Below are 13,052 nucleotides of genomic sequence, written 5' to 3'. Positions count from 1 at the left end.
AGTAGTATATTACTTACTGTGCAGAGGTCTAGTAATCAGTAGACTACTTTTTTTGTGATTATAGCTATCACAATTTCAACAAGGTTATTTTATTGAACAGCAGTCGACCTAGGTGGGCTTTTTCCATTATACATTTTTTTTAACGACTTTTCCTGATTCGTGTAGATATGCTGCCATCTGACGGACATCCTCTAATAACACATACAATCAAAAAGCTCGGTTTGTCCCTCGTCGTATACTGTTCTCAAGTCATGTGACCTCGCATACGTGCGGACGTGCTGCAGCGTACATAGTCGTCTGATTAGGTAAGATCATTATGTTCCTTTACATAAACAGCACACATTAACGCGAATATTTCAGGAACGTAATGCATGTCATCGTGTTGTAAATGGTGTATGTTTACATTGAAATGTAACTTTGAAAAATAAGAAATTGTCATCTCAAACTTAAGTTTGTCGCGAACGGGAAGTGAGATTGCAGCCGATCAAAACAAACAACAGACTTGCATGTCAGCTCTTTTAGCTACCAAGCTAATCAGCATAGACAGGCTGTCTGTCATTGGCAGTTGTCAACAACAACAACACTATTTAGCTGTATCGAATAGGTATGTAATCATCTTGTTTCTGTCCCTTTTAACTTGCTAGATAGTCAAACGCATCGCAGTAAACAACAATATGACGCAATCGCTAAGACAACACTCATAGTATATAACCGTGCAAGCTAACTTGCAACAAAGTTCACGTTTGATCAATTCAATTATATTTCCCAACTGTCTGCTGTATTCTGTCTGTGCTGCCTATTAGTTGTCCTATTATGTAATGTCACATGTAGTATCCATCTTCTTTCCACATCTTCAGGTGTAAAACTAGTGACAGAGGGCCACCGGGATGACTAGTGTAAGTACTAAACCTTTACATTACAACATATATTAGACGGTAATGTAATAGTATTGTGCTATAATACTGTAGTTAGGGTGCTTGACGCTTTTCCTCTGATTGATTTGATTAATAACCGTGTAGGTGCTGTGTGGCCGAGCCCGGCTGGTGATGACCCAGTCGTCAGGGCGTCAGGCCCTAGCTGCACTCAGGGTGGGCTGGATACGAACCTTCTCAGCTGCTGGTTCTGATGAGCCTTATTTTGTCGTGTCACGGGGGGACTCAGACTCGGGTAGGCTACTGCTATATCGACCACAACACTGGTTCATTTGTTATTTTCGACTAACTGTGACCGTATTTTGGCCTGTGTGTTTTTGAGTTATGAATTGTAATTACAGTGGGTTCGGAAAGTATTCAGACCCCTTCCCATGTCCCACATTTTCTAAAGTTACAGACTTATTATAGAATGTATTTTTAGAAATCCCTCATTACTCTACACACCACCCAATCATGACAAAGCGAAAACAGGTTAAATTCTTTCGGTGCAAATTCATTTAAAAAAATCTAACAGAAATACAATATTTACGTAAGTTTTCCAACCCTTTTCTATGAGACTTGAAATTGAGCTCAGGTGCATTCTGTTTCCACTGATCATCCTTGAGATGTTTCTACAACTTGACTGGAGTCCACCTGTGGTAAATTCAATTGATTGGACATTGGAAAGGCACACACCTGTCTATATAAGGTCCCACTGTTGACAGTGTATGTCAAAGCAAAAACCAAGCCATGAGGTCGAAGGACTTGTCCGTAGAGCACCCTGACAGGATTGTGTGGAGTTACAGATCTGGGGAAGGGTACCAAAAAAATGTCTGCGGCATTAAAGGTCCCCAAGAACACAGTGGCCTCCATCATTCTTAAATGGAAGAAGTTTGGAACCACCAAGACTCTCCCTAGAGCTGGCCGCCCAGTCCAAACTGAGTAATCGAGGGAGAAGGGCCTTGGTCAGGGAGGTGACCAAGAACCCGATGTTCACTCTGAGCTCCAGATTTCCATTGTGGAGATGGGAGAACCTTCCAGAAGGACAACCATCTCTGCAGCACTCCACCAATCAGGCCTTTATGGTAGAGTGGCCAGATGGCAGCCACTCCTGAGTAAAAGGTGCATGACAGCACGTTTGGAGTTTGTCAAAAGGCACCTAAAGGACTCAGACCATGAGAAACAAGATTCCCCTTTCTGATGAAACCAAGATTGAACTATTTGACCTGTGGGGATGTTTTTCAGTGGCAAGGACTGGGAAACTTTCGAGAGAAAGATGAACGGAGAAAAGTACAGAGATCCTTGATGAAAATTTTCTCAAGAGCATTCAGGTCCTCAAACTGGGGTGAAGTCTCAACTTCTAACAGGACAACGACCCTAAGCACACAGCAAGACAATGCAGGAGTGGCTTCGGGACAAGTCTCTGAATGTCCTTGAGTGGCCCAGCCAGAGCCCGGACATGAACCCGATCGAACATCTCTGGAGAGACCTGAAAATAGCTGTTCAGTGACGCTCCCCATCCAACCCGATAGACCTTGAGAGGATCTGAAGAGAATAATGGAAGAAACTCCCCAAATACAGGTGGGCCAAGCTTGTAGCGTCATACCCAAGAAGACTCGAGGCTGTAATTGCTGCCAAAGGTGCTTCAGCAAAGTACTGAGTAAAGGGTCTGAATACTTTTTATAAATGTGATATTTCCGTTAAAAAAAAATATATATATATATATTTGCAAAAAAATACAAAAGGTTTTTGCTTTGTCATTATGGGGTATTGTGTGTAGATTGAGGGGAAAAAAATATTTAATCAATTTTAGAATAAGGCTGTAACGTAACAAGATGTTAGTTCCAAGTTATGGGATCTGAATACATTCCGAATGCACTGTATGCATTAAAAATTACATTGAGAAAAGGATCTCAAACTTTCCATAACTATAGCTACTGTTAGGCAGAACATATATTGTCAAACAGATTTATCATTATTGTAATATACTCCTCTTTCTCCCGACCAGGCCCTAGGACAGTATGGCCTGATGAGAACATGGGACCATTTGGCCCCCAGGACCAGCGCTTCCAGTTGCCAGGTAACTCAGGCTTTGACTTTCACCTGGAAGGCATGGCAGACCAGAGGATTAAAGGCCCAGTCCACAGGACGGTACCTGACGTTCTGACTGCTGCTACTAGCAACGAGAGACATGAGTTTGTAATGGCCCAGTTTGTCAGCGAGTTTCAGGTAAATACGTCACTCACAATAACTCCGTAACTAAAAGAAACGTGTCCTTATTCAATTGTAAATATAAATGGATATTATTCTTAAACATTTCAAAAATACATTTATATCATTTAAAACATTTCTATTATGTTTCATACTGGTAGAGTTATATGTTGAATACTTAGATGTTTTTTCTTTGTAGGTTAAAATTGGTCACATGTTATCGAGGAGCGTCCGCAAGGCAGAGCACTACTTTGATCAGCCCAATGTGGACTGTTCTATACAGACCTGTCCTGAGCTGCTGAAGAAAGGTAGCATGGTGTAGTCATACTTATCATACTTATCATAACATTAACTATTCATGTCATGTTTTATCAGTCCACACACGTCAGATAGTTTATAGTCCACTAGGGGAAGTCACTGCATTGCTAACGTCACTAATGTTGTCCAAGTGGGTGATAGATGACTTTTCTGTAGACCTATTGGTTAGCTAGAGGTTGAATGTTTAACAGGTCAGATAGTTTATAGTCCACTAGGGGAAGTCACTGCATTGCTAACGTCACTAATGTTGTCCAAGTGGGTGATAGATGACTTTTCTGTAGACCTATTGGTTAGCTAGAGGTTGAATGTTTAACAGGTCAGATAGTTTATATTGCATACAGCCATGTCCACTAGGGGGAAGTCACTGTATTGCTAACGTCACTAATGTTGTCCAAGTGGGTGATAGATGACTTTTCTGTAGACCTATTGGTTAGCTAGCAGTTGAATGTGTAACACATCTCTTCATTTCCTCTGTTAGAGTTTGAATCCTATTTCCCCTCGGCCCCAGCCAGCGCCATCACTGTTGTCACGGTGAAACACACGAGATGTGAGGTGATCGACAAAGACGTGATCGACAGAGAACAGCTACTTCACAAGGTGAGTTGGAAAACCACTGGTTGTTTCCCATTGATATGGATTCAGTGATGCTAATTTCAGTAAATGATTCTGCCATCACATTTTGGAGTTGTAGACCTGTGTACTTATTGAAGGTCTTAGTCTGTACCTCCCCTTTATTGGGGAACTGTTTTCTTGTCTGTTAACTGTCAGTTAGTTTGACTACTGACAGATACTAGATGTTTTCTGTTATTTCAGTTAGTTTGACTACTGACAGATACTAGATGTTTTCTGTTATTTCAGTTAGTTTGACTACTGACAGATAATGTATGTTTTCTGTTATTTCCCAGTTTGTTAGTGGTGCTAAGGAAATCTGCTTTGCTCTGTGGACAGCTGGCTTCTGGGCTGACTTCATTGACCCCTCATCAGGATCAGCTGTGAGTTGTTCTCCTACCTGTTTTTGTTTGTTTATTCATTGTTTATGTCAAAATATCTACATAATGTGTAATACATATGTAATGTATTATTCATGTACTGTTTACTGTGCTTCATCAATCTGCGATATTCTCCAGGAGACGGTATGTAGTCTTCAAGACAACCACATCATTCCTTTGTCTTGTCCCACAGTTCTTTGGCTCTCACTCCAACCACCCACTACTCAAAGAGGAGGAGTGGAGCCGTCTCGGTTTCCACATCGAGGCCTCTGGATCCTGCACAGTTATCCGTCACGTCCTGAGGGGAACACCCACGTTTGTTGGTACTGTTTTCACCACTGCACCTGCTAACAGTCACGTCATGGAAAGACTTCAAGGCCAGTCAAGTGCATTTGAAGACGGGGACTAGTTTTTATATTTTATTATCACCATGCGAGAATGATGTATCTCACTATCCAAAAGACTGTTTGAGCCCTGACCTCTGTTTGATGATGTAGCTCACTATCCAAAAGACTGTTTGTGCCCTGACCTCTGTTTGTTCACTCTGGATTGTTTTGGAGGAAAAGCGTTGCCCATTATGCCGTTGTCTTCACCACACCAGCATGGAGAGGAAGTTCTCATGGGTTGTTGTCTTCAGACGCATGCCTAACTATGTTAACCTGGTCCCAGATCTGTTTGTGTCGTTCTGTTAGTGCTGTCTTGCCAAAGTTGGTCAGAGGACACAAACAGATCTGGGACCAGGCTATATAACTATGTACTTGGAAGTAGACAGGTAGGTTGCGTACAGTAGTGCTGCGATCTGTCGTTGACTCTGATGATATAAAGACTTGACTGAGGAAGATCCCTCTGACAGCTGTGTTTAAACACCCAATAAACCACCTAGCTACCTTTGACTGAGGGCCCTTTTCCTGGCCTTGGTGCTGAAGAGCCGTGAGATATCACTCCGAAGGCAATGTTCCGCATTCACGGTTAACGCTGCATATCTCAGTTCAATCTGAAATAATCTTTACATTTATATCGTGCTGTAACACTCAAATTCAGCACTACGGATTGAATCTAGTCTAATATAGTTAACACTTTCAGACTAATCTAGTGTCTACAGAGTATTGCTACTGTACAGGGTTTTCCTTCACTTGCACAATGGGAATAGAAATATGGTGTCTTGGAGGAGTCTTGTACATTTCCACCAAAATGAATTAAAATGTCTACGTTGCTGGTATGGTACACATCATTCAGTCATTTAATTATTCATTCATCTAATGTATGTAAGAAAGTAGCGACTTGTGAGGCAACACACAACACTAAACAAAATAATGAATAGCTAATCCAAAAGAGATTTTCAGTTTGTCCTCTGTCCTCCTTGCATACAATGCAATTAACTCTTTGCTAATTTCCTAGCGCTAATTAGGGAACACAAACACGAGGAGAAATTGAAATGAATATGCCTGGCCTTGAGGTAATGCGTTTACTCTGCATCTCAGTGCTAGAGGTGTTCGAATCCATGCTGTATCTGAACCGGCCGTGATTGGGAGTCCCATAAAAATATATGACTTCTGGGCCTTCTCTTTTAGTAAAGTGTTCCCAGGACAAAGAGTATGTTGTTTGGGTAAGAGAAACATCTCATTTCACACCTCTAAAAACTTTAGGCTAAACACTGATTTGAGAAGGACTGATGGGTTTGGAACTGTGACCATCCAGTCTGTCGGCCAGAATCAGATAAAGGAAGTCCTTTAAAATGAACACCCCTGCAGCTTAACATAATCTCCTTCACAAGGCTTTTAAACTACACCTCCTGGACGCCGAGGCTCTGAGAAAGACCTTTTTACTTCCTGGAGAGGAAAGCAGAGAGGCGAGAAAAAGAGAGGGCTGTTAGAATGGTCCTTTTTTTCTGCACCTCTAAGCTCCAAACCTTTCGTTGTATTTCTGCCTAATGTTACCTTAACTGTGGAAACCTTACCTCAGTCTGACTCCACACGCCTCATGCGGGATCTAAAATATCTTGCATTTCACAAACTACACTATCTGGTTATGTGGATACTGTTTATACTGTAGAAACATGTTCAGGCAAACATTTAATGGTGTACACAATGTATACCAAACCTGGTGTAATACATTTAATGGTGAACACAATGTATACCAAACCTGGTGTAATACATTTAATGGTGTACACAATGTATACCAAACCTGGTGTAATACATTTAATGGTGAACACAATATATACCAAACCTGGTATATGGGATCAGTACAGGATGTTTAGACCATCATCCTCAAGACGACATGCTAATCAATAAGTGGCAACCTTTCTATTGGACAGAACTGTGAGAAATACAGAAACATTACAACGTTGTAGTGTTATGGTTGACGTCATATCTTCCAGTGCCAGATAGCCAATGGGTTGAGAGGAAATGATCAGTCATCAGTCTCATGGGTTTGGTGGGCACACAGCCTAAACCAACCAATCACACGACTCCAGGAACAAAAACACCGCACTGCAACCTAGTTCATTTTTCATTCTACCTGAATCCAATGTTAACTACAGGTATTTAACAATTGTTAAATGTATTATACAAAATAAATACTATGTACATATATCACATTCTGCACATAGAATCCAGTAAATATAACAGGAGAACTTCTTATGATGAGACAAAATCTAGAAGATTCCGTCAATACTGTCTCGGTTTAAAAATAGGAAAAATTAAATAAATTAAACAACAGAAAAGCAACTTCATAAAATTATAACACCAAATATCTGGTGATCAAACTGTACATCTACTTGCTCTACCATGCAGAAGGAGTGTTGGATAGCATGACGCTGATGACTGTAGGAGTGTTAGATGTCACAGACTGTTGGATAGCATGATGCTGATGACTGTAGGAGTGTTAGATGTCACAGACTGTTGGATAGCATGATGCTGATGACTGTAGGAGTGTTAGATGTCATGATGCTGATGACTGTAGGAGTGTTAGATGTCACAGACTGTTGGATAGCATGACGCTGATGACTGTTGGATAGCATGACGCTGATGACTGTTGGATAGCATGATGCTGATGACTGTTGGATAGCATGATGCTGATGACTGTAGGAGTGTTAGATGTCACAGACTGTTGGATAGCATGATGCTGATGACTGTTGGATAGCATGATGCTGATGACTGTAGGAGTGTTAGATGTCACAGACTGTTGGATAGCATGATGCTGATGACTGTTGGATAGCATGATGCTGATGACTGTTGGATAGCATGATGCTGATGACTGTAGGAGTGTTAGATGTCACAGACTGTTGGATAGCATGATGCTGATGACTGTTGGATAGCATGACGCTGATGACTGTTGGATAGCATGACGCTGATGACTGTTGGATAGCATGATGCTGATGACTGTTGGATAGCATGATGCTGATGACTGTTGGATAGCATGATGCTGATGACTGTTGGATAGCATGACGCTGATGACTGTTGGAGTGTTAGATGTCAGACTGTTGGATAGCATGATGCTGATGACTGTAGGAGTGTTAGATGTCACAGACTGTTGGATAGCATGATGCTGATGACTGTAGGAGTGTTAGATGTCACAGACTGTTGGATAGCATGATGCTGATGACTGTAGGATAGCATGACGCTGATGACTGTAGGAGTGTTAGATGTCATGATGCTGATGACTGTAGGAGTGTTAGATGTCATGATGCTGATGACTGTAGGAGTGTTAGATGTCACAGACTGTTGGATAGCATGATGCTGATGACTGTTGGATAGCATGATGCTGATGACTGTTGGATAGCATGACGCTGATGACTGTAGGAGTGTTAGATGTCATAGACTGTTGGATAGCATGATGCTGATGACTGTAGGAGTGTTAGATGTCACAGACTGTTGGATAGCATGATGCTGATGACTGTAGGAGTGTTAGATGTCACAGACTGTTGGATAGCATGATGCTGATGACTGTAGGAGTGTTAGATGTCATAGACTGTTGGATAGCATGATGCTGATGACTGTAGGAGTGTTAGATGTCACAGACTGTTGGATAGCATGACGCTGATGACTGTAGGAGTGTTAGATGTCACAGACTGTTGGATAGCATGATGCTGATGACTGTAGGAGTGTTAGATGTCACAGACTGTTGGATAGCATGACGCTGATGACTGTTGGATAGCATGATGCTGATGACTGTTGGATAGCATGACGCTGATGACTGTTGGATAGCATGATGCTGATGACTGTAGGATAGCATGACGCTGATGACTGTAGGAGTGTTAGATGTCATAGACTGTTGGATAGCATGATGCTGATGACTGTTGGATAGCATGATGCTGATGACTGTTGGATAGCATGACGCTGATGACTGTTGGATAGCATGATGCTGATGACTGTAGGAGTGTTAGATGTCACAGACTGTTGGATAGCATGACGCTGATGACTGTTGGATAGCATGATGCTGATGACTGTTGGATAGCATGACGCTGATGACTGTAGGAGTGTTAGATGTCACAGACTGTTGGATAGCATGACGCTGATGACTGTAGGAGTGTTAGATGTCATGATGCTGATGACTGTAGGAGTGTTAGATGTCATGATGCTGATGACTGTTGGATAGCATGATGCTGATGACTGTTGGATAGCATGATGCTGATGACTGTAGGAGTGTTAGATGTCATGATGCTGATGACTGTAGGAGTGTTAGATGTCACAGACTGTTGGATAGCATGATGCTGATGACTGTTGGATAGCATGATGCTGATGACTGTAGGAGTGTTAGATGTCACAGACTGTTGGATAGCATGATCCTGATGACTGTAGGAGTGTTAGATGTCACAGACTGTTGGATAGCATGATGCTGATGACTGTAGGAGTGTTAGATGTCACAGACTGTTGGATAGCATGACGCTGATGACGGTAGAGCTCAGACAGCCAGTGAGCAGCCAGTAGTGTGTGAGTAGACCGTTACTGCTGTGGAGGAGAGAGGTGGTGGAAAAGATGGCGTCTGTCTTGTTTCTTGGCAACTGCATGTTACAGATGTTTCCTTCACAGCAAGCAGTGCAGACCTGGAATCAGGAGTAGAGATAGAATCACCTTTATTCACCTCGTACGTTAACACGCACACACAATTTGAATAGATGAAATGGTGCTTTCAGCAAAAATCTAAATATACAGACAGAACACATACAAACTACAGACAGAACACAGACAGACTACAGACAGAACACATACAGACTACAGACAGACTACAGACCGAACACAGACAGACTACAGACAGTCCACAAACAGAACACATACAAACTACAGACAGACTATAGACCAAACACAGACAGACTACAGACCAACACAGACAAACTACAGACAGTCCACAAACAGAACACAGACAGAACACAGACAAACTACAGACAGAACACATACAAACTACAGACAGAACACAGACAAACTACAGACAGAACACATACAAACTACAGACAGAACACATACAAACTACAGACAGAACACATACAAACTACAGACAGAACACATACAAACTACAGACAGACTACAGACCGAACACAGACAGACTACAGACAGAACACATACAAACTACAGACCAAACACATACAAACTACAGACAGAACACATACAAACTACAGACAGAACACAGACCAAACACAGACAGAACACAGACCAACACAGACAGACTACAGACCAACACAGACAGACTACAGACAGTCCACAAACAGAACACAGACAGAACACATAAACTACAGACAGACTATAGACCGAACACAGACAGACTACAGACCGAACACAGACAGACTACAGACAGAACACATACAAACTACAGACAGAACACATACAAACTACAGACAGAACACATACAAACTACAGACAGAACACAGACCAAACACAGACAGAACACAGACCAACACAGACAGACTACAGACAGACTACAGACAGTCCACAAACAGAACACAGACAGAACACATACAAACTACAGACAGACTATAGACCGAACACAGACAGACTACAGACCGAACACAGACAGACTACAGACAGAACACATACAAACTACAGACAGAACACATACAAACTACAGACAGAACACATACAAACTACAGACAGACTATAGACCGAACACAGACAGACTACAGACCGAACACAGACAGACTACAGACAGAACACATACAAACTACAGACAGAACACATACAAACTACAGACAGAACACATACAAACTACAGACAGAACACATACAAACTACAGACAGACTACAGACAGAACACATACAAACTACAGACAGAACACATACAAACTACAGACAGAACACATACAAACTACAGACAGAACACAGACCAAACACAGAACACAGACCAAACACAGAACACAGACCAAACACAGACAGACTACAGACCAACACAGACAGACTACAGACAGTCCACAAACAGAACACAGACAGAACACATACAAACTACAGACAGACTATAGACCGAACACAGACAGACTACAGACAGAACACAGACAGACTACAGACAGAACACATACAAACTACAGACAGAACACATACAAACTACAGACAGAACACATACAAACTACAGACAGAACACATACAAACTACAGACAGAACACAGACCAAACACAGACAGACTACAGACCAACACAGACAAACTACAGACAGTCCACAAACAGAACACAGACAGAACACATACAAACTACAGACAGACTACAGACAGAACACATACAAACTACAGACAGAACACATACAAACTACAGACAGAACACATACAAACTACAGACAGAACACAGACAAACTACAGACAGAACACAGACAAACTACAGACAGAACACAGACAAACTACAGACAGAACACAGACAAACTACAGACAGAACACAGACAAACTACAGACAGAACACAGACAAACTACAGACAGAACACAGACAAACTACAGACCGAACACAGACAGAACACATACAAACTACAGACAGACTACAGCCCGAACACAGACAGACTACAGACCAAACACAGACAGACTACAGACCAAACACAGACAGAACACAGACAAACTACAGACAGAACACATACAAACTACAGACAGAACACATACAAACGACAGACAGACTACAGACCAAACACAGACAGACTACAGACCAACACAGACAAACTACAGACAGTCCACAAACAGAACACAGACAGAGGAATTTCCAGAAAGACATTCAAATAACAACGGCTGAGAAGGGAACAGATTCTTATCCAAGTGAGATCATTCTAAACCAGGGCCTGGGGATTACTATGACAGTGTGGTAAATCACACCAGACACCACAGAGCAGAGAGACACATTCTGAACTGAAAATATTACTAATAAAAGTTCAAACATCATCTTTCTTTCCATACATGCTGTATGTGTGTCCCCGTTGAGAACTGCCCCTGGTTAGTCCCTCACCTGGTAAATGAAATGCACTTGTACATTTAGGAGTTGCTTCAGCAGCCGTGTCAGAAATGTAATGTTATTCAAAGGAAAGAGGCTTCTGGAATGACCTTGTATCCTTCATGGTTGTCCTGGGTGCAGCCTGTAGACAGACAGTGGGCCAGGGCCACGCAGCGTTTGGTCACAGACACTGTCTTCCCCTGGACGTCCAACACATGGAGGGTGTAGCAGTACCTGGTCTCTGTCAGACACACAGACACTGTCGTTAAAGGTGCAATCTGAAATATTTACAGCTGAGAGATGGAATCATGTGATCTAACGTTCAGACACTATGGAGAAATAACAGCTGAGAGATGGAATCATGTGATCTAACGTTCAGACACTATGGAGAAATAACAGCTGAGAGATGGAATCATGTGATCTAACGTTCAGACACTATGGAGAAATAACAGCTGTGAGATGGAATCATGTGATCTAATGTTCAGACACTATGGAGAAATAACAGCTGTGAGATGGAATCATGTGATCTAACGGACCAATGAGCAATAAGTTGAACGATGATAAGAACACATCGCTGTCACATTATTGTATGTCAGTTATTGTAAACACAAATGTAGCTTACTTTTCAACAGCAGGGTAGCCTAGTGGTTAGAGTGTTGTACTAGTAACCGAAAGGTTGCAAGTTCGAATCCCCGAGCTGACAAGGTACAAATCTGTCGTTCTGCCCCTGAACAGGTAGTTAACCCACTGTTCCTAGGCCGTCATTGAAAATAATAATTTGTTCTTAACTGACTTGCCTAGTAAGATAAAGGTTAAAGAAAAATCCATGAATATCATGTGGTAACAATCTACTTACTGAAGTGGACGGTAACACTGAAAGAGCCTGAGGTTCAGATGGATTCCAGTGATTAAACCAATCCTCACATTTCATGTGATAAACTACTATTCATCATTTGTTAATAACTCATAGAATGTGCTTTTAAGATCAAAATATCATCTATATAAAAGAAGAGAGCCTGTGGAATTATACAACCTGCCAATTCAATGTCGTATCTAAACATGTCCAGCTGAAGTGAAATACACTGTTTAAGATACAGAAACCAGCAAAGACAACATTGATAACCCTTCATTTTACAGCCTGGTATTTTCCTGTAATTTATATTTCTGCTCTGGATGGAGTCGAGAGGGTCTGAAAAACAGGGTTTGATGATAGATACAGAGCAGGCTGTAAATACCA

At 41.7% G+C, this 13,052-nt stretch overlaps 2 protein-coding genes across 3 annotated transcripts in view; one reads left to right on the top strand and one right to left on the bottom strand.

Moving 5' to 3' along the window:
- Positions 1-208: 208 nt before the first annotated feature.
- LOC124027437 (cobalamin trafficking protein CblD-like) lies at positions 209-5,660 on the top strand. 2 transcript variants are annotated; one of them, XM_046339866.1, is made up of 8 exons: positions 209-305; positions 858-896; positions 1,020-1,167; positions 2,920-3,140; positions 3,322-3,430; positions 3,919-4,037; positions 4,346-4,432; positions 4,623-5,660. In XM_046339866.1, the coding sequence occupies exons 2-8, from the start codon at positions 888-890 to the stop codon at positions 4,836-4,838; spliced, it is 909 nt and encodes a 302-aa protein (XP_046195822.1). In that variant the 5' UTR covers positions 209-305; positions 858-887; the 3' UTR covers positions 4,839-5,660. The 2 variants fall into 2 exon arrangements, with proteins under 2 accessions (XP_046195822.1, XP_046195821.1); XM_046339865.1 differs by lacking the exon at positions 209-305 and adding an exon at positions 314-604.
- A 1,411-nt stretch (positions 5,661-7,071) lies between these two features.
- Positions 7,072-13,052, bottom strand: part of LOC124027438 (ly6/PLAUR domain-containing protein 6-like) — a gene marked incomplete at its 5' end in the record, with an annotated part of 14,531 nt that continues 8,550 nt past the window's right edge. The window contains 2 exon segments of the mRNA XM_046339868.1: positions 7,072-9,473; positions 11,926-12,056. Coding sequence (XP_046195824.1) covers positions 9,291-9,473; positions 11,926-12,056 — 314 coding nt within the window. The 3' untranslated portion in view covers positions 7,072-9,290.

Source organism: Oncorhynchus gorbuscha, unplaced genomic scaffold, assembly GCF_021184085.1.
Source record: "Oncorhynchus gorbuscha isolate QuinsamMale2020 ecotype Even-year unplaced genomic scaffold, OgorEven_v1.0 Un_scaffold_3221, whole genome shotgun sequence".
Lineage (NCBI taxonomy): Eukaryota > Metazoa > Chordata > Actinopteri > Salmoniformes > Salmonidae > Oncorhynchus > Oncorhynchus gorbuscha.
This window is presented reverse-complemented; position numbering and strand designations above follow the sequence as displayed.

Bases quoted from the DNA above. Each gene is read 5' to 3' on its own strand.
- LOC124027437 (XM_046339866.1), top strand. The intron at 3,141-3,321 runs GTAAATACGTCA...TTTTCTTTGTAG, and splicing joins AGTTTGTCAGCGAGTTTCAG to GTTAAAATTGGTCACATGTT. The intron at 4,433-4,622 runs GTGAGTTGTTCT...CTTGTCCCACAG, and splicing joins ACCCCTCATCAGGATCAGCT to TTCTTTGGCTCTCACTCCAA.